The 19,943-nt window shown below is 43.0% G+C and overlaps 2 protein-coding genes and 1 pseudogene across 6 annotated transcripts; all 3 read right to left on the bottom strand.

Moving 5' to 3' along the window:
• Positions 1 to 483: 483 nt before the first annotated feature.
• Positions 484 to 1,482, bottom strand: LOC115677622 (uncharacterized). The gene has a single exon (XM_030600806.2). The coding sequence runs from the start codon at positions 1,379 to 1,381 to the stop codon at positions 692 to 694; it is 690 nt and encodes a 229-aa protein (XP_030456666.1). The 5' UTR covers positions 1,382 to 1,482; the 3' UTR covers positions 484 to 691.
• A 975-nt stretch (positions 1,483 to 2,457) lies between these two features.
• On the bottom strand, positions 2,458 to 4,411 carry LOC130138388 (uncharacterized). Of its 5 annotated transcripts, XR_008816800.1 has the most exons (4): positions 3,578 to 4,167; positions 3,245 to 3,319; positions 3,104 to 3,162; positions 2,472 to 2,753 (listed from the first exon to the last, which is right to left on the bottom strand). XR_008816800.1 is itself a non-coding variant. In XM_056312362.1 (3 exons), exons 1-3 carry the CDS (start codon positions 3,744 to 3,746, stop codon positions 2,754 to 2,756), a joined length of 246 nt encoding a protein of 81 aa, XP_056168337.1. In that variant the 5' UTR covers positions 3,747 to 4,182; the 3' UTR covers positions 2,458 to 2,753. The 5 variants fall into 5 exon arrangements, 3 of the variants coding, with proteins under 3 accessions (XP_056168337.1, XP_056168332.1, XP_056168340.1); XM_056312362.1 differs by lacking the exon at positions 3,245 to 3,319 and having other exon boundaries at positions 2,458 to 2,771; positions 3,578 to 4,182; XM_056312357.1 differs by lacking the exon at positions 3,245 to 3,319 and having other exon boundaries at positions 2,471 to 2,753; positions 3,578 to 4,163.
• Positions 4,412 to 7,794: 3,383 nt separating this feature from the next.
• LOC115666469 (uncharacterized) lies at positions 7,795 to 8,746 on the bottom strand (annotated as a pseudogene).
• Between the last annotated feature and the right edge of the window lie 11,197 nt (positions 8,747 to 19,943).

Here is a 19,943-nt window from a genome sequence, read left to right as displayed (position 1 = left end):
CACCAAGGCTCACCTGAGTGGTCCTCATCGAGGTAGATTTCGAGTTCAAGCATCTAGCACTGGAGAAAGCCGATCTGTCTCCTGCCAAAGATTGCCATAACGACAATGCGCAGACAGAGTTCTATAGCTAGGGTTCTTGATGGAGCATACGATCCTCAATTCAAGCGTTGCGCTATTGCTTTTGCTTGTTGAAGTCGAGAAATGAGATAGTTGCAAATTGAGTGAACTCGCAGGCATGATTTCTAATCGGTGGTGTGGAGGGTCAACGATGGTGCGCAAGTGATCGAGAAGTTTTGGCCGGCAGGACTGTACTATAATGAGCTCATCCATCCTGACGACATTCGAATTACATAAAATAGTTAGAAACATGGCATATCTTCTAATAAACTCAACGAACACATCATGGTCGAAATCAAAATTTTGACATGATCGATGACCAGTGTGCTAGATGTTCAGGCAGATAAAGTTGGACAGGAAACCATGTGGGTGAGCCGATCTAGTTGTTCACGAAGTAAAAGTCTATGATAATGTTGGAAAACAGAGGAACCGAGCTGCCAAATTTTCAAATGCAATCGATCCAATCCAGCAATTTATTACAAAATCAACAGCGCAGCCACTGCATTCAAGATTACGTAAGAAGTTTCCCAACCAAATGGGAGCCACATTCATGCTGAATAAACTTCAAGAATCATCAATCAGTATCAGTAGAGAGACGACTGAACATGAACGCATCCCTGGTCCTCCCCTTGAGCACGTAGTACTTCCTCAGCACCCCCTCCCTCCTGAACCCGGCCTTCTCCAGCACCCTCTGCGACGCCTTGTTCTCCACGTCCACCACCGCCTCCACCCTCTCCAGCTCCGGCCTCCCCCCGCCGAACACCTCCGCCACCGCCATCCTCACCGCCTCCGTCACGATCCCCCTCCCCCAGCAGGCCGAGCCCAGCACGTAGCCCAGCTCCCCCCGGCAAGCCTCGCTCGCGGCCTCGTTCCGCGTCACAGTGACGGCCCCGACCGGCCTGCCGTCGAGGCAGATGGCCATGAAGTACGGGTGGGGGAGGACGGTGCCGGCGATGTAGGCCAGGGCGTCGTCGCGGCTCGTGTAGGGCTCCCACCTGCAGAACCGGGCCACGTCCGGGTCGGAGGCCCACACCATGAAGTCGTCCACGTCGGAGAGTTGCAGAGGACGGAGGGAGACTCCGCCGCCGCTGCCGCTGCCGCTGCCGCCGCCTGAGGCGGGGATGGTGTGCTGCTCCTGCTCGTCCATTGGAAAGATGGAGTGTAGTGAATGGGCGTTGATGTCGTCGACGAGACGATGATAAACTTCCTTGGGAGAAAGATGAGAGGAAGGACGTTCTTCTTGTATATCAAGATTCATCGACATCCACGGTGATGATGGTAGAAGAAGCTGCGGAGAAGTTGGGAATTCAAGGTCAAAGTCGATGGAATCGATGAGGTCATGGCCGGGTCAAAGATGGCGAATTTTGAGTGGAGAGCAAGGAAGGAAGGAAGGAGAAGCAATGCATGGTGGTGACGTGGCATGGAGGAGGGCGGCTACTGGATGGGCTCCACAATTTGTCAGCCACCTAAGAAGACAAAGATGTGGTAAAATATCCTTACTTGATTGATAAGTCTTACTATTGCATACCCTTGCTCGTGTTGAACAGTTAGATTCAATACGGCGCAACTGAAATCCACGTGATCTAACGGCGTATATGTATATTATGATCATTTCGTTGCAAGAACAACCGGATTAACATTGAGTATGCAGTCTAGTTAACGAACACACTGAAAATGCGAACATGTGTTGGCTAGTACTCATCCTAAGGCGATCAGCCGAGAGCTAAAACTCGGCCTCAACGATCACGGTTTCTACTTGAGCAGCTCCTTCCCTAATCGAGTAATGGCACTGATCAAGGATTGGTATATCTAAAACTGAAAATTTGATGATCTTAGCACTTTTGGGGCAACAGCAAAATTTCAATTTTCGTCGCTAATTTGTGACGAAAAAAAATTCGTCGCTAATTCGTCGCAAAATTATTCGTCGCAAAATTCGTCGCTAATTTGCCACGAACTGTATTTATGGCAAAATTCGTAGCTAATTTGCCAAGAATTTTTTTTCTTTTGTCAGTAATTTGCGACGAACTTATTCGTGGCAAAATTCGTTGCTAATTTGCCACCAAATTTTTTTACTTTTGCCATCAGCATTATTCATGAACGAATTTAGTGACGATTTTTTATTAATTCTTTAGCGACGAACTCTGCGACGATTATCATTTAGGGACGAAATTAGCGACGAAATTTTATTTTTGCAACGAACTTTTGTAATTTGTGATCGTACGATAAAATCATTTATTTTATTTTTTGATTTTAAACCTAATTAAAAGCAAAATTAATTTTTGGAATTTATATTTAACATTGATTAAGCACTTAATAACATCAAAATATTATAATAATATGAAAATGAAATACATTCATCTACATTTTCCACAAGAATGACATAAATATTTTTCTTTATAGTACACATAATGAGAGAATAAATAATCTTGCAAAATAAATAATGACGACAGATCTGAATCAAAAAAGAATATCCTGCTTTTAGCGACAATCCCCATCATATAAAATACTGAACAAAACTAAAGACACGGTCCATGTGAGATGCTCACTTCCTGCTCCAGTTTTAACAAATGCCGGTTGAAATGTTGTTGCAACCTCTCATTTGCATAACTTATGCAGAATTGCTCAAAGCCGTTCTTCTACAAAACATAAATTGTCTGGAATTAGACACAAAATTAGTGGCATTGTTTCCACATTAAATGTTAATATATTCACCTTCTAAAGGATGCATAATGACTATGAAGCAAGCAATCTTAATTAAGTAAAGCAACGAAGGTAAATGAAATATAGAGGAAAAATGTTGAAGTTCACTTTCAGTGATAAATCTAATAGAAGTAAAGAAACAAAGGTGCAACGCAGGTGTTCCACATTGGTTCACTGTCCACAACTGCACACTTCCACCACAAAAAAAAAAACATTTATGTAAGTGAGATGAACAAAATAAAGAATGGTATTGGATGCTATTTATCTTTTAGCTACCACAAAATACCTGACAACACTGCACACTTCCACCACAAGCAGCATAATGAAGTGGAGTGCTTCCAGCACCTGCAACGTGCAAAGAACAATACACATGACTTTCCACAAATGCATGATTCGAAGGAGGTATCACTGCGTTCAAATAACTAACATTTTCAATGGCTCAAGTAGAGGGGACGTAGACAGCACGAGTAAAAGAGACGTAGAGGGGGCATAGGAATACAATCTGTTCAAAAAAGTACCAAAGAGTGAAAGTGAAGTCCAATACAAAGTCAGTTAGGCAAGTAGCACCTCCACTCCCCACAGAAGACAAGGATGATTAAAAGGTAAACTAAAAACAACATTTCCTTTTGTGCTGTTTCAAGGATAAAAAGCAGTCTAAGATAGATAAGCGACAATAGTGTTAATACCAAAACATCTCCTAAGATGGTATTGACTAGGAGATGAATACATTGCGAAAAGAAACATTAGCATAGCTTTTTACCTGCTTTTGAACCATCGAACTGCATGATAAGAAAAGCCGACAAATCGACCAGAGATATCAGATTCGAACTGAGTAAAGCAGCTGGAGAGATCATGAAAGAAAATGAAGTTCCATTAGAGAGGCAAGTAGTAACATTATAAGAAACCCCTGGCGGAATCATGTTCATCATGATAACCCACTCAAAGCAAACACCGACTTGTTGTGCGATTTCTCTACTCCTACTTCTCCGAGTGAAGTGTTAAATAAATTACATGCACAACCAATTACTCCAGAAACTTAGCTTGTTAGAGTACAGCGCAATATTAAACTCACATCTTGAATTATTAAAGGTTGCTGCATCATGCGTACAATTGACCAAAACCTAAAACATTTAGGATCCCATCGACCAAAATAGATCATTAATAACTCAATCTCAGGACATTTATTTTGCTTATTCCTTCAATACCATACTGTATATGTGCAGCATGATCGAAATGATAGCCTAAAACAACCGAGTCACACCGAACAGATACACTGTCCATCATCACGCCGAACAGATATATTACTATACCTATGCATAAGCACACAACGATTAATAACTAATCCCCTCGTATAACCAAAAACGATCTCAGTGAACACAACTACGTCGCCATAACCTTGACCTTGTCATCCCAGAGCTGCCATGCACCATCACCATCAAAATTCCCGGGTAAACTTCGACAAGCAAGACGGTACCTGTCAAAAGAAGCACTGGCAACACAAGTCCATTCGTGATCTTCCCCATTGCCAAACCCCTCTCAGTCCGCAGCCCCCTTCCGGCCGAAGAAGTCACCAGTGGAGATGAACGAATCACCACCGCAATCAAAATGTTGCAATCAGTGTCGGACCTGAAGGCTAATCAATAGGACCACCCCGTGCGAGCCGAAGGTCCACGACGGACATGATTTCACGAATAACGATCGAATCGAATCAATCGGCAAGTGACGGATCCGAAAGGCCACGCCAATCAATCGGGGGAGGGGGAGGGGGAGGGGGAGGTACGTACGAATTCGCGGACGATGCCCTTGTAGACGAGGAGGGGGAGGGTGCGACGCCGAAGATGCCGACGAGGGCGAGGTTCTAGCGAGTCCACCGGAAGTTGTGCTCCAGGTTCTCGCGCGCCGTGCTCCAGTCCTCGATGAACCTGTTTTTCTGCATTTCCATTCCCCCTTGCCCTCGACGGGGGGAGGAGCCGCCGCCCCTTCGGGCTCCGCCGCCCCTTATAGTTCGTCGCTAATTTTTGCGACCAACTTTTATGTTCGTGGCTAATTTTTGAAACATTAATTCAGAAAATAAAAAATTTAGTGATGAATTATTTTTCGTCGCTAATTAGCAATCAATTTTTTTTCGTCGCTAATCAGTGACGGATTTAGCGACGACATTTGACATTAACAAGTTGGAAAATAAAAAAAAATTGCGACGAATTATTTTCCGTGGCTAAATTCGTCGCTAATTATTTTTTGTCGCTAAATCCGTCGCTAATTAGCAACGAATTTTTTTTCGTCGCAAATTAGCGACGGATTTTTTTTCGTCGCAATTAAGTATCGCAGCATTTCCCTACTATATTTATTTCCGTGGCTAATTTAGCCACGGAAATTAAGTATCGCGGCATTTCCCTACTATATTTATTTCCGTGGCTAAATTCGTAGCTAATTAGCCACGGATTTAGCCACGGAAATTAAGTATCGCCGCATTTCCCTACTATAATTATTTCCGTGGCTAATTAAGTATCGCGGCATTTCCCTACTATATTTATTTCCGTGGCTAAGTCCGTAGCTAATTAGCCACGGATTTAGTCACGGAAATTAAGTATCGCGGCATTTTCCTACTATATTTATTTCCGTGGCTAAATCCGTGGATAATTAGCCACGGATTTAGCCACGGAAATTAAGTATCGCTGCATTTCCCTACCATATTTATTTCCGTGGCTAAATCCGTGGCTAATTTAGCCACGAAAATAAAAAATAGTCGGGAAAGTGAAGCGAGAGTTTATTTTCGTGGCTAAATTAGCCACGAATTTTTTTTCGTCGCAAATTCCGTTGCAAAATTAACGACGAATTTTTTTTCGTCGCTAATTCCATCGCAAATTAGCCATGGAAAATTTTTCGTCGCAAATTAGCGACGAATTTTTTTTTCGTCGCAAATTCCGTCGCGATGAAGTATCTCGGCATTTCCGTACTATGTTTATTTCCGTGACTAAATCCGTCGCAAATTAGCCACAGATTTAGCCACAGAAATTAAGTATCGCGGCATTTCCCTACTATATTTATTTACGTGGCTAAATCCGTGGCTAAGCCATGGATTTTTAGCCACGGAAATTAAGTATCGCGGCATTTCCCTACTATATTTATTTCAGTGGCTAAGCCACGGATATAGCCACGGAAATTAAGTATCGCGGCATTTTCCTACTATATTTATTTCCGTGGCTAAATCCGTGGCTAAGTATCGCCGCATTTCCCTACTATATTTATTTCTGTGGCTAAATCCGTGGCTAAACGAAAATAAAAAATAGTCGGGAAAGTGAAGCGAGAGTTTATTTTCGTGGCTAAATTAGCCACGAATTTTTTTTCATCGCAAAATCAGCGACGAATTTTTTTTCGTCGCAAATTAGCCACGGAAAATTTTTCGTGGCAAATTCCGTCGCAAATTAGCGACAAATTTTTTTTCGTCACAAATTCCGTCGCAATTAGCGACGAGTTTAGTTTTCGTCGCAAATTAGCAACAAATAATTTTCGTCCCTAATTTTCCGTGGCTAAATCCTTGTTTTTTTGTAGTGAAAGTTCTAAACATATTGCACCAAATTTGGTTATAAACCTTTCAATTTTGTCAATTGAGTTATAAACCTTCTCACTTTTACCAACCGAGTCCATCCGGCCAATTTTGACCGGAAATCGCTAATGTGGACGTCAACCGTCTTACGTGATCTGGGCGGCGCTGATATGGACTATTTTTAATAATATTTTAATATTTTTCAAACTTATTTCTTTTCTTTTCTTTTCTTTTTCTTTAATTTTTTTTCTTCTTCTTCCCTTCCTCTTCCTCTCCATCATCACCACCTCCACCGTTGTCACCTCCACCTCGGCCACCTCCGCAGGGTTTGTCTTCACCGCCACCGCCATCAATCGTCGGTTCAGCTCTACTCTCTAAAACACCAAGGCTCACCTGAGTAGTCCTCATTGAGGCGGAGTTCGAGTTCAAGCATCTGGCACTGGAGAAAGCCGATCTGTCTCCTGTCAAAGATTGGCATAACGATAATGCACGGACAGAGTTCTATAGCTAAGGTTCTTGATGGAGCATACGATCCTCAATTCAAGCATTGTGCTATTGCTTTTTCTTGTTGAAGTCGAGAAATGAGATAGCTGCAAATTGAGTGAACTCGCGGACATGGTTTCTAATTGGTTGTGTGGAGGGTCGACAATGAGAATCAAAATCGGAGAGAATGATCTCTAGTCTTACCTAATGATGGCAAGGGTGGACCTCGCTAGTGGCTAGGTGAGGCTCGACCTCACCAGATTTGGCGACTTCCAGCGTCGCCTAGCCATAGCAAGGCCAACCTTGCCTAGTGACGGCGAGCTTCGCTAGAGGCTGACGAGGTCGACCTCATCGGTCCTCACCTCTGGCCGGTCGCTGAGGCTCGGCGATCGGCCAGAGGAAGAAGAAGGGAAGAAGAACAAAAAGAAATGAGAAATGAATAAATAAACAATTTTGAAAAAAAATTAAATATTATTAAAAATTATTTACGTCAGCGCCGATCATGCCACGTTAGCGATTCCGGCCAAAATTGGTAGGGTAAACTCAATTGACAAAACGTAAAAAGGCTTAGGACTTAATTGACAAAATCAAAAGGTTTAGAAATGAATTGGCAAAAGTAGAATAGATTTAGAATTTTTTGGACAATTTATCCCTACAAATGAAGTAGCCAATGATGGATGGATGTGAACTTGTTTGTATTTTTAAATTAAATACAAGAAAAATTTTGAAACATAACACGTCATGTAATCTATTTAACAAACGCATCATGCTCGAAATTAAAATTATGACATGACAGATAAACGTGTGCCTGATGTTCAGGGAGCTAAAGTTGGACAGAAAACCATGTGAGTGTCCCCATCCAATTGTTTAGGAACTAATTGGCAAAATCTCTAATAATGTTGGGAAAAAATATGAATGAAAACTGACAATTTCATATACAATCGATCAAATCCAACAATTTATTATAAACTTAAGAGCGCACGCACTGCATTTACAATTACGTACGAAGTTTTCTAAACAAATGGATGACGAAAAGTCAACTGGTGCATCAGAATGCGAGCAACGTTCGTGCTGAATAATATAACATATCAAGGATCAACGTCAGTGGAGAGACGACTGAACATGACCAAATCCAGGGTCCTCCCTCCTCCACCTAATATTTTCTCCCCGGCCTCTCTACCTTTGACCACTAGATACTTCCTCAGCACCCCATCCCTCCTGAACCGGGCCTTCTCCAACACCCTCTGCGACGCCTTGTTCTCCACGTCCACCCTGGCCTCCACCTTCTCCAGCTCCGACCTCTCCCCACCGAACACCTCCACCACCTCCATCGCGATCCCCCTCCCCCAGTAGCCCGAGTCCAGCGCGTAGCCCAGCTGCCCCAGCAGCAAGCCTCGCTCCCGACCTCATGCTGCATCACCGAGATAGACCCGACGGGCCTGCCGTCGAGGCAGATGACCTGGCAATAAGGGTGGGGGAGGACGGTGCCGGCGATGTAGGCCAGGGCGTCGTCGCGGCTCGTGTAGGGCTCCCACCTGCAGAACCGGGTGATTTTCGGGTCGGTGGCCCAAACCATGAAGTCGTCCACGTCAGAGAGTTGCAGAGGACGGAGGGATATCACGCCGCCGCCGCCGCCTGAGGTGGGGGTGGTTTGTTGATCCTGCCCCTCCATTGGAAAGATGGAGTGTGGTGAATGGGCGTCGATGTCGTTGATGAGACGATGATAACTTCTTCGAGAGAAAGTTGAGAAGAAGGGCGTTCTTATATATCAAAAGACTCATCGAGATCCGTGGCGATGACGGCAGAACAAGTTACGGAGAAGTCGGGAACTAAAGGTCTAAAGTTGATGGAATTGATGAGGTCGTGGCCGGGTCGAAGAAGATGGCGACTTTTGAGTGGAGGGCAAGGAGTAGCAGCACCACACATGGTGGCGATGTGGCATCGAGGACAACGGCTAATGGATGGGCTCCACGGTTGGCTAACCACCCACGAGAAGGAAAATAATTGGATAATGACACAAACGGTCTTGAACTTTGGCTTAATGTGTAATTTAGTCCCTCAACTTTTAATTTGTTCAATGTAGTCCCTGAATTTAACTCAATATTCAATGTAGTTATTGAACTTTTAATTTGTGAACTTTTGATACATGTTCAATTCAGTCTCATATGTAAATGTTCAATATAGTCTCTGAACTTGAATTAATGGAAAGGACTGCCAGTTCAGGGACTGAATTGAATATGTATCAAAAGTTCGAGGATGACATTGAACAAATTAAAAGTTCAGGGACCAAATTATACATTGAGCCAAAGTTTAAGGACTGTTTACATCATTTTCCTGAAAATATGGTAATATACAAGTCTTGCTTATTATGGCATACACTTGCTCATGTTAAACAATTAGATTCAATGCCGCACAACTTGAATCCACATGATCTAACGGCTTATATACATTGTGCTCAATTCATTCGGATGCACGCAAGAACAACCACTACAAAAAATATGTTTTTTGGGACGGATTATTTTCGTCGCAAATTTGCGACAAACTTTGCGACGGATTTATAAATCCATCGCAAATTTGCGACGGAAAATGCGACGGATTTATAAATCCGTCGCAAATTTGCGACGGAAAGTTGGTCGTCGCCAGTTCCGTCGCAAATTTGCGACGACTAATTTTCCGTTGCAAATTTGCGACGAATTTTGCGATGGATTTTGCGACGAAATTGGATTCGTCGCAAATTTGTACCGGAAAATTAATTTTGTGATATGCACCCCACCCCACCCGTCAATTTCTCTCTCTCTCTTTCAGTAGTGATTCGTCAGGTCGCCCGCTTTTCTCTCACATTCTCCTTCTATCATTTCTCTCAATAATCCGTGCGCACAGAAATCAATCTCGGTGAAGCTTTTCCACAGGTAAGTATCGTAGCTAATTAAGTCCGTTTAAACGTGCAACTAATATTGTCCTGTCCTTCTGATTCATCGTCAGATGCAAATTTTTTTTTTATTGACATTATTTTCTATTTTTGTTGTAAATTGGTGACCGGTCGCCGACCGGCGACCGGCCACCAATTTGCAACGGACCTCCACGGCGGCGAGGTCGACCGGCACCTCGCCCTTTCGTCCGTCCCAAATTTGTGACTGACCAATACCGTCCGTCGCAAATTTGCGATGGACGAAAGGGCGAGGTACCGGTCGACCTCGCCGCGGTGGCGGCCTCCCCCAGATCTGGGCGAGGCCGACCGACGTCGACCCATGGCCGGCGAGGCCGCGCGGGGTGGCCATGGCCGCGAGTCGACCACGGCCCCGGTGAGGCCGGTCGGCCTCCCCTGATGAGGCCGAGCGACCCGCTCGGCCTCGCCCAGATCAGCCGGGCCGGGCTTGCCATGGCGAGGCCGAGCCGCCTCGCCGGCGTCAGCCGGGCCGGCTGCCATGGCGAGGCCGAGCGACCTCGCCGGTGGCCGGTGGCCGGTCCGGCAACGGGAGAAAATTATAAGAAATTTTTTTTAAAAAATATTCGGAAAAAATAAAAAAATTTAAAAAAGTGAATGTTAAGTGATTTTGCTTTTATTTAGGTACATGTCCAATTGAAGGTCTCGCAATCCAAGTGAACTTTGCAATTCTCTTCAAATTGACCACTTTCTGCTACCAAGATTTCAGTCAAATATCTGGGTAAGTCTTTTTTAACATGGTAATTTTTTCATTTTTTAAAATTTCGTAGTAATTATTGCGTGAAAAACAAAATTTTAATTTTCATAATTTTTTTTTAATTAACAACGGTAGATATGATATTTTAAATATTTTACGATATTTTTTTATTTTAATACAGACACAATGCAAAGAAACAGAGCTTGGATGTATAATAAGAACTTACCTGGACGTCAAGGATTGACCGATGAGTTTCGGACTTGGTTGGAGCTATTTTTAGACTTTGCTAATAGTAAATATGAGTTCATGGATGGAAATAAGTTAAGGTGTCTGTGTAGAAAGTGCAGTAATGGTAAATTTCATGTGTGTGATACAGTTAGAGAACATCTTTGTAGATTTGGGTTTACTCCGAATTATTATAATTGGACTTGCCATGGTGAACCATTTATATCTGATGAAGGATATCGAAGAAGTGACCAATTTTTAGGAGGGGAAGAAAGTAGCTATTATGACCAATTGAACCAATACGAGAGGATGGTGATTGATGCAATTGGTCAGAATTTTATTTCAGATTCGAACCATGCAAGTACTAGTTATACTCCTACAAAAGAACAAATGGGTACTAGTCATGCATCACAATTGGAAGACATGGGAGTAACGGGTTTTGATGAGAATGTGTGTAATGGAGCTTTTTCATATAATCAATTCTGGGAAGTGTTGAAAGCAGCAGATGAACCTTTATGGCCAGGTTGTGACAACCACACTAAGTTATCTATAACAGCAAGACTGTTAAATATCAAGGCAGAGCATAATGTGTCGCAAGATTGCTTCAACTCTTTTGTTGAAGTAATGCGGGAAACAATGTCTCGTGATAACAGCATGCCAAGTGATTGTTACGATATGAAAAAGCTAGTGGATAACTTAGGTCTTCCGGTTGTAAGGATTGATGTATGTAGTAGGGGTTGTATGTTATATTGGAGAGATGATGAAAATGCAGAATCTTGCATATTCTGTAGCCAACCTAGATACAAGATTAACAGGAGGCAGGGTCGTAATCAGAAGCGTAGACCATGCAAGCAAATGTTTTATCTGCCCTTAATCCCCAGATTGCAAAGGCTTTATGCGTCTCAAGCCACAGCTGAACACATGACTTGGCACGCAAATCATGAACCAGAAGAGGATCTAATGTGTCATCCTTCAGATGCAGAGGCATGGAAGCATTTTGATAGAACGTACCCTGAGTTTGCGATAGAGCCTCGAAACATCAGGTTAGGTCTCTGCTCTGATGGATTTGCCCCATTTGCGAAATCAAAAAAAATTATTCATGTTGGCCAGTTATCTTAACGCCGTACAATCTTCCACCTGGTATGTGCATGAAGACACCTTATGTGTTTTTGACATTGATCGTGCCTGGCCCGCAAAATCGGAAAAAGTTAATAGATGTTTATATGCAACCATTGATTGAAGAGTTACAACGGCTATGGGAGGAAGGTGTCCTTACATATGATGTTTCTACCGATCAAACATTGGTAATGAAGGCTGCTCTTCTTTGGACGATAAATGACTTTCCAGCTTACGGAATGTTATCTGGATGGAGTACAGCTGGGATCTTACGATGTCCGATATGTTTGGAGAGATCAAAGTCATTTAGATTAAAACATGGAAAGAAGCCAGCTATTTTGACATCACGAGACAATTTTTACCGATAAATCATACCTTCGAAGGAATAAAAAGAGTTCATGAAGAATAGGATGAAAGAACACGTCCACCATTGAGGTTGACCGGCGATCAAATTTGGGAGTGGGTGCAGGACTTTCCAACTGTTGTTCAGAACCCTCACGGTACGACTTTTGAGTACGGAAGTAGACATAAGTGGACAAAACGCAGCATATTTTGGGATCTACCGTATTGGAAGGCCCATCTTATTCATCATAATCTTGACGTCATGCACATAGAAAAGAATATTTTCGACAATGTCATAAATACTGTTATGGATGTCACCGGAAAAACAAAAGACAACTTGAACGCAAGAAAAGATATGAGAGATATTTGTGATCGACCAACACTAGATGTGGATGCCAACACTAGATGTGGATGCAAGCAGCAGGGGACCAAAACCAAAAGCAGTTTATACATCGGATAAGGAGCAGAGGCGAGTTGTTTGTCAATGGTTGAAATCTGTGCGGTTTCCTGATGGATATGCTTCGAACCTCGGAAGATGTGTTGATTTGAATGAATGCAAGTTGACAGGTTTGAAGAGTCATGATTGTCACATATTGATGGAAAGACTAATTCCAATAGCTTTCAAGGAAGTTCTACCGAATTTTGTTTGGGGCTCCATTACAGAGTTAAGCAATTTCCTGCATGATATTTGCTCGACAGTGTTAAAAGCATCGCACATGGACAAACTAGAGAGAGATATTCCAATTATTCTTTGCAACTTAGAAAGGATATTTCCTCCATCATTTTTTGATTCGATGGAGCATCTCTTAGTTCACTTGCCTTATAAGGCCAAAGTTGCAGGTCCCGTACAATTTCGATGGATGTATCCATTTGAGAGGTAAATTTTTTTTTTAAATAAAGTTCAAATTACTTTATTATATATTATGTTCCGATAAACTTCTTTCTATTGCAACTAGATTCTTATATCATTGAAGAAAAAAGTGAAGAATAAGGCACGTGTTGAAGCTTCAATTTGTAATGTATATATTGTGGAAGAAGTGACAACATTTGCATCATACTATTTTGAGCCGCACGTGCAGTGCAAGAGGTGGAGAGCAGGCAGAAATGATGAGGGCCCCATTGATCCCAATTGCAAAGCATTCTCTATTTTCAATTATCTGGGTTGACCAAGCGGCGCATGTCAGTCTCGTTACCTAACAGGCGAAGAATTGCATGCAGCCCATACATATATTTTACTGAACTGCCCAGAAGTCGAGCCATACTTCGAGTAAGTGTAAATTTGCAAATATATGTATTGTGTGTCAAATATTTGCTAATATATAAATGGTATTTATTACTAGGATTTTCCAAACTTCAATGTATGGACTACCACAAAATGAGTTTGACCGTATGTGCGACGAACAATTTGCAGCATGGTTCAAAACATATGTAAGTTGCCTATGGACCGTTCACTTGCCTTATTAAAATTTTATACATCATTTATTGAAATATATATTATTGACTTTGCGTGTGTAACCTTAGGTTCACAATAATCATGATGAACTTGGAGAGCAAGGATTGCTATATTATCTGTCATGGGGTCCACAGTTAAGAGTGCGGAGTTGGCCAGCATATTTCATAAATGAATATAATTTTCACACTCAAGAATATGGAATGGGAAAAGCCACAATGAATAGTGGTGTGTCTGTTCGGTCATCCAATGGTGGCAGTTCAAAAGATGATTTTTATGGATTATTGGATGAAATCATAGAGATAGAGTACCTTTGACCATTAATGATGCGGGTTGTGTTATTTAAGTGCAAGTGGTTCGACCCCGTCAAAGGAATGAAGGTGCATACGAAGTTTAATTTAGTTGAAATAAATCACAAGAAAATGTATATGAAATATGAACCATTTGTCTTGGCACAACAAGCAATTCAAGTATGTTTTGCATCATATCCTAGTTTGAAACGTGATAAAGCTGATTGGTGGGCTGTATGTAAAATCAAAGCACGGAGAAAAATCGAGGAACACTGAAAGGACAGAGCCTATCAACAAGAGGAAGTTTCTAACACGGTTGAAACTGAGGAATATAACATTCCAACTTTATGAGATCCATGTGGAGCTATGATAGATGTGGATCCAACAGAAATTTGCGAATTAAATGTACAAGACTGTTCAGAATCTGATTTTGAGACAGATGATGAAGAGGAAGAGCAAGACGAAGACGAATTGGAAGACGAAGACGAAGACGAAGATTAAAATTTTTGTGACAAAACACTAATGATGTGTAATTATTATTGCGACAAGTGTTATTTTGGTTGTCATAATTATTATTATTGTTCTTGTTATTATTGATATTGTTATTAACATTATTGTTGTTGTTCTTACTGTTGTTATCGCTTATTCTTCTTAATTTAATTGATCGTCGGAAAATTTGTCGCTAAATGACAACAAGTCAAATATTATTCGTGCGATGACATTTGCGATATTATATTTTCCAATGGATTTGGATCGTCGCTAAATTCGTTGCTCATTTTATGACAACAACTTATTCGTGGCTACTGTTCATCGAATAATTATTGACGAATTTGCAAATTCACGGCAATTGTTCGAATCCGTCACAAAATTTGCGATGGATTCGAAAATGTCCTTTATTTTTGGAATCCGAAATAAATCCGTCCAAATTTGCGACGGAAAAATATTGTCTGTCGCAAAATTGTGGATGGAAAAAAATACGTCGCAAATTTGCGACGGAAAATAATTCAATCCGTTGCAAATTTGCGATGGACACAACAAAGTCCGTCGCAAATTTGCGACAGACTAACATTTCGTCGCAAATTTGCGACGGAAAATGATCCCGTCGCAAATTTGCGATGGACATAACAAAGTCCGTCGCAAATTTGCGACAGACGAACCTAATGTCCGTCGCAAATTTGCGACAGACCAAAATCATGTCCGTCGCAAATTTGCAACAGATACAACAACGTGCCCCGGTAATATGCGACGGACAAAAAAATGCCGTCGCATATTTGCGACGGACAAAAAAATGCCGTCGCAAATTTGCGACGGACGGGAGTGGTCCGTCGCAAATTTGGGAGGGAAAATTCCCGTCCCAAATTTGTGACGGACAGGAGTGGTCCGTTGCAAATTTGCGACGGACCACTCCCGTCCATCGCAAATTTGCGATGCACCACTCCCGTCCGTCGCAAAATTCCCGTCAGTCGCAATCTCTCTGTCCCGCCTACACGCGCACGTGCCCCGGTCAGCTTTTCCTCTCTGACATTTTTTGTTGTTTTTCACCTAAAATTATTCTTCTTCGTCTTCATCGCCGAGTGCACTACCGTCGCTGTCGCCGCCATCTTCTTCGTCACTTTGCTCCGTCGCCGCAGCCGCCGTCGCCTCCGTCACCGTCTCCGCCATCCCCATCGTCGTTTGCCCGCGCGTGGGGTCTTCGCTCGCCGCCTCCTCGCTCGCCCGCGCACCTCGCCGGCCCGCCTCACAGCCGCCTGAAGCCGTCGTCGACCAGCCTCGCCGAGCTCGCCGTCGCCGCCCAGCCGCCGCCCAACCGTCGCCGTCCAGCCTCGCCGAGCTCCCCATCGCCGTCCGGCAGCCGCCCAGCCTCGCCGAGCTCCCCGTCGCTGCCCAGCAGCGGGCCAGCCTGGCCGAGCTCACCGTCTTCTTCGTCTCTTTGCTCCGTCGCCGCAACCTCCCAGCCGTCGCCCCCGTCGCCGTCACCGCCGTCCCCGTCGTCGTCTGCCCATGCGTGGGGTCGCCGCTCGCCGCCTCCTCGCTCGCTCGCGCACCTCGCCGGCCCGACTCGCAGTCGCCTGAAGCCGTCGTCAACCAGCCTCGCCGAGCTCGCCATCGCCGCCTAGCCGCCGCCCAACCGTCGTCCAGCTCCCCGTCGCTGCCCAGCAGCGGCCTAGCCTGGCCGAGCTCGCCGATCCCCGCCCGGCCGCCGCCCAATCCCGCCGAGCTCGCCGTCCCCGCCCGGCCGCCGCCCGATCGCGCCGTCGCCCGTCCGTCCCAGCCCGGCCGCCGCCCGATCCGTTGCCGGCCGTAAGCCCGGCCACCCGGCCTCGCCAGGGCTCGCCGTCGCCGCCTAGCCGCCGCTTGAGGCCGTCGCCGCCGTCCTCTAGCCGCCGCCGCCCGGCTCGTCGTCCCAGAGGCCGTCGCCGCCCGGCTCGCCGTTGTCCGGCCGCCGCCGCCCAGCCACCGCCAGGCCCGCCCGCTGCCGCCGCCGTCGCCGCCACCCGGCTCGCCGCCGTCCCGGCCGCCGCCGCCTGCTTTGCCGCCGTCACCGCCACCCGGCCGCCGCCCACCCGCCACCGCCGCCTGTGCCGAGCCCGCCACTATTAACCGTCGCAAAATCTAATTATTGTTGGGTTTTTGTTGGCCTTGAACCAAGTAAGCAACTCTCTAAATGCTACCTATTATAATGAGTATTAATCGGACTTGTTTATGGATTGTTTAGTGTCTGATTGCTTGGCTAAGTTAGGAGTCGATTTGAGGATTGCATGTGGCTTTGGTCGATGTTCGACTGGTTAATTTGTTCATTATATCGCCGATTAACCGTTTAATGATTATCGGGTGATTGATTAACCGTTTATTCAGAAAATGCATTAAAATTGAACAATTCTTGAAAAAATCCGAAAAATTTCGTGAAAATTTAAAAAAATTCATATTTTGGGAAAATATTAAATTTGGTGAATGTTTTTTTTAAATTAAAAAAACCAAAATTTCAAAATATCACAAAATGGCAAAAAATAACTGTAGCCACCCACTTTGAGTGAAATTTAATTTTTTTTAGGTGCCCGAAAAAAGAATAATAATAAAAAATTCAAAATTTTCAAAAAATTATAAAATGGCTTAAAATACTTGTGGCCAACCATTTTGAGAGAAATTGTAAATTTTTTAGGTGCACGAAAAATGTAAAAATACTAATAAAATAAAAAATTTCAAAACTTCACAGAATGGCTTAGAATACACGTGGCCATCGACTTTGAGTGAAAAATAATTTTTTTTAGGTGGCCAAAAAAATATTAAATATGTAAAAAATTTGAAAACTCCTCAGAATTGCTTATAATACCTGTGGCCACCCACTTTGAGTGAAATTTAAATTTTTTTAGATGGCCAAAAAATTAAAGGCTTATAATGCCTGTGGTCAGCCACTTTGATTGATGATCGTGTGGCCGAGAACGAAGATCATGTGGCTGAAATTGATGTTTCATGGTTGTTCTTGTACTTGATGAATTATCGTGTGGTTTGAAAGTGGATCGTGTGGTTAATTATGGCTAATGTCGGCTTAGCATGGCATATCGTGCTCATATATTGATGTTTGATATCAAAATGAGTGCGATTCATAGTATATTTGTTCGTAGGAAATTGCACGTCATAAACACTCGGCATTGGCTAATTAAGAGGGAACATTTTCTGCAGCCTATCAAAATGGTAAGCTTCGTCATGTATGTCATTATGTCTCCGTAATACGTGTTCATATTTTTTTACATATTTGTCTAACCTTCCTACTTGTCAGTTTAAACGTGGAGGTCACGTGCATAGAAGACCAGCCTCTTCAACGTCTTCATCCCCCGCCCTTTCCTCGTCTCCTGTCCTTTCATCTAACCCGCAACCACGATATGCTGATGCACAATATGGACACGTTGGTCCTTCCTCCAACGCTCAAGAACATGTTATGGGACTTGGCCACATGCCAGCTCAATCTCCTCCAGTTCAATCACCTTTGGCTCCCTCTCCTTCCGTTCCACCTTATTATTCAGCGCAACATTCGCATAATGACGGAAACGAAGGTTAAGAAGATAACCGAATCCTGATATGCCCATTTGGAGATTCGTAAGTACTTCAATTTTTTTTTTAGTATATGTAATATTTATGGCTTTCGATATGGATGTCAACTGAATTGTCGATGTTGCACAATATCCGTATGTTTGCAGATTCACGGATGCTACGTTTGTTGTGAGGGAACTGAATAAAATAATCAAAAACTATTGGATGGGGGAGTATGTTAATTACAGAAGTGTTCCACAAGAGGTGAAAGATTTGTGGTGGAATGAGTTCAAGGTAAGTTTTAGATATTCTATTTTCTTACCAACTAAGTTCGGTGTAGTATATTGATGGTCAAGAATGATGTAAAGGGACCAGAACAGCTCTTTAGTTTTCGGTACTAAAGGGGAAAGAATATTTTCCCCGAGATGAACTTAACAAAGTCTATAACCGAATTGTCTGGTGCATGGTAATGGATATGTGACCATCCTAATAACTTTCAGTTTTGCTTGTATTGATTGCAGCGGAAGTTCATGTGGGATGACCAGCTCGAGAATGAAGTGAGAAGAATTTTTCAGAAGAAAGTCAGTGATCACATACGAAATGTGATGAATAGAGCGAAGAGCAGGAGAGTGAAGCCGGCTTTCATTACAGCTGACAATTGGGCGAAAATTAACAGAATTTGGGAAACTGAGAAGAGTCAGCAAATCAGTTAGCAGAATAAAAAGAATCGATCTTCTAGTTCTAGTGAAGGGTCTGTCACATATGCTAGGGGCTGTATCAACATTGGGGAGCATCGCAAACGACTGGTAAGTCTGTTAAATAAGTTATAAGTTAATTTAATTCAATTACTCATGTTTACATTTTGTAGGCACAAGAATTGGGGACAGAACCGACATTTGCAGCTACATTTGAACGCACATTTCAAAAGAAAGATAAGACATGGATTGGCGATCAAGCAAAAGCTGTTAAGGTATGTAAGGTTATACTTTGGGTTTTATGGAAACTAGAATGAAAACCGTGAATGCTTTTAATATTTATGGTAGAGATATATATGAAGTTATTTTATTTTCATCTATATTGTTAATGTAGGAAAAATATGATGAACTTTTAATGGGCAATGCTAGTGGTAGTGATGGTTCTGCAAGTGCGTCTGAGCCATCAGCTGACAGTATGGCATTATGGGTGGAGGCAACGGGTGGGGTGAAAAAAGGAAAAATATTTGGGATGGGATCCTTGTCAAGGATGTTCATGCCGAATCAAGCTGGAACTTCATCATCCAATGCGACTGGTCGAAGGAGGACACGACATGACGAGCAATTGACCCAAGAAGTGAACCACCTGAAAAATATAATTGTAGAGAGGGACGAAGAAATAAATGACTTGAAACAGCAAATGCAAATCGTTATGCAACACCTCAACATCAATCGCGGTCAGGTTCCTCCTGTACCTCCTGCCAATCCAATAGGTGATGAGCACAATGATGCTGACATTGATGATGATGCTGATGATTTTCTCGATCCTTTCTAGTTGAAATTGCCAAAATCGGGGGTAAGCTTGCTTCACACTCTTTTATGACATAAGTGCAGTTTCACCTAATTTGTTCCTGCCCTACAATTACTTTTTGTGCACAACTTTCTTACAACTAGGTTCAAGGATCTAATTTTTCCTATGTGACAGAAATACGGTTTACAAGGGTGAAAAAACTACAGTGGATGTCAAAGTTGACTCATACTCATATGTAAGAACATTGATGTTCGTCCTGAAACGTTTTTTTGGGCAAAAGGACACTATAAGTGCCATAACTTGTGTACGGAGATCACTTTGGTGCTATAACTTTTTTTCGGATCACTTTGGTGCCAAGTCGGAGGAAAAACGATCACTTAAGTGTCATAAGTTTTTTTTGGATCACTTCAGTGCTAAAATTTTTGAAAAACGATCACTTAAGTGCTAAAATTTTTTAAAAATGATCATTTAAGTGCTAAAATTTTTGAAAAACGATCACT

The sequence above is a fragment of the Syzygium oleosum genome, unplaced genomic scaffold, assembly GCF_021117445.2.
Source record: "Syzygium oleosum isolate NSW1041296 unplaced genomic scaffold, Sole_v2.1 Sole_v2.01, whole genome shotgun sequence".
NCBI lineage: Eukaryota > Viridiplantae > Streptophyta > Magnoliopsida > Myrtales > Myrtaceae > Syzygium > Syzygium oleosum.
The sequence above is the reverse complement of the archived record's forward strand: the minus strand, read 5'-3'. Positions and strand labels throughout refer to the sequence as shown.

Coding starts and splice junctions, on each gene's coding strand:
- LOC115677622 (XM_030600806.2), bottom strand. CDS start 1,381: ATGTCGATGAATCTTGATATACAAGAAGAACGTCCTTCCTCTCATCTT.
- LOC130138388 (XM_056312357.1), bottom strand. CDS start 3,746: ATGATGAACATGATTCCGCCAGGGGTTTCTTATAATGTTACTACTTGC. Junction 3,163..3,577: donor GTTCGATGGTTCAAAAGCAG/GTAAAAAGCTAT, acceptor TGCACGTTGCAG/GTGCTGGAAGCACTCCACTT. Junction 2,754..3,103: donor GAAGTGTGCAGTGTTGTCAG/GTATTTTGTGGT, acceptor TATGTTTTGTAG/AAGAACGGCTTTGAGCAATT.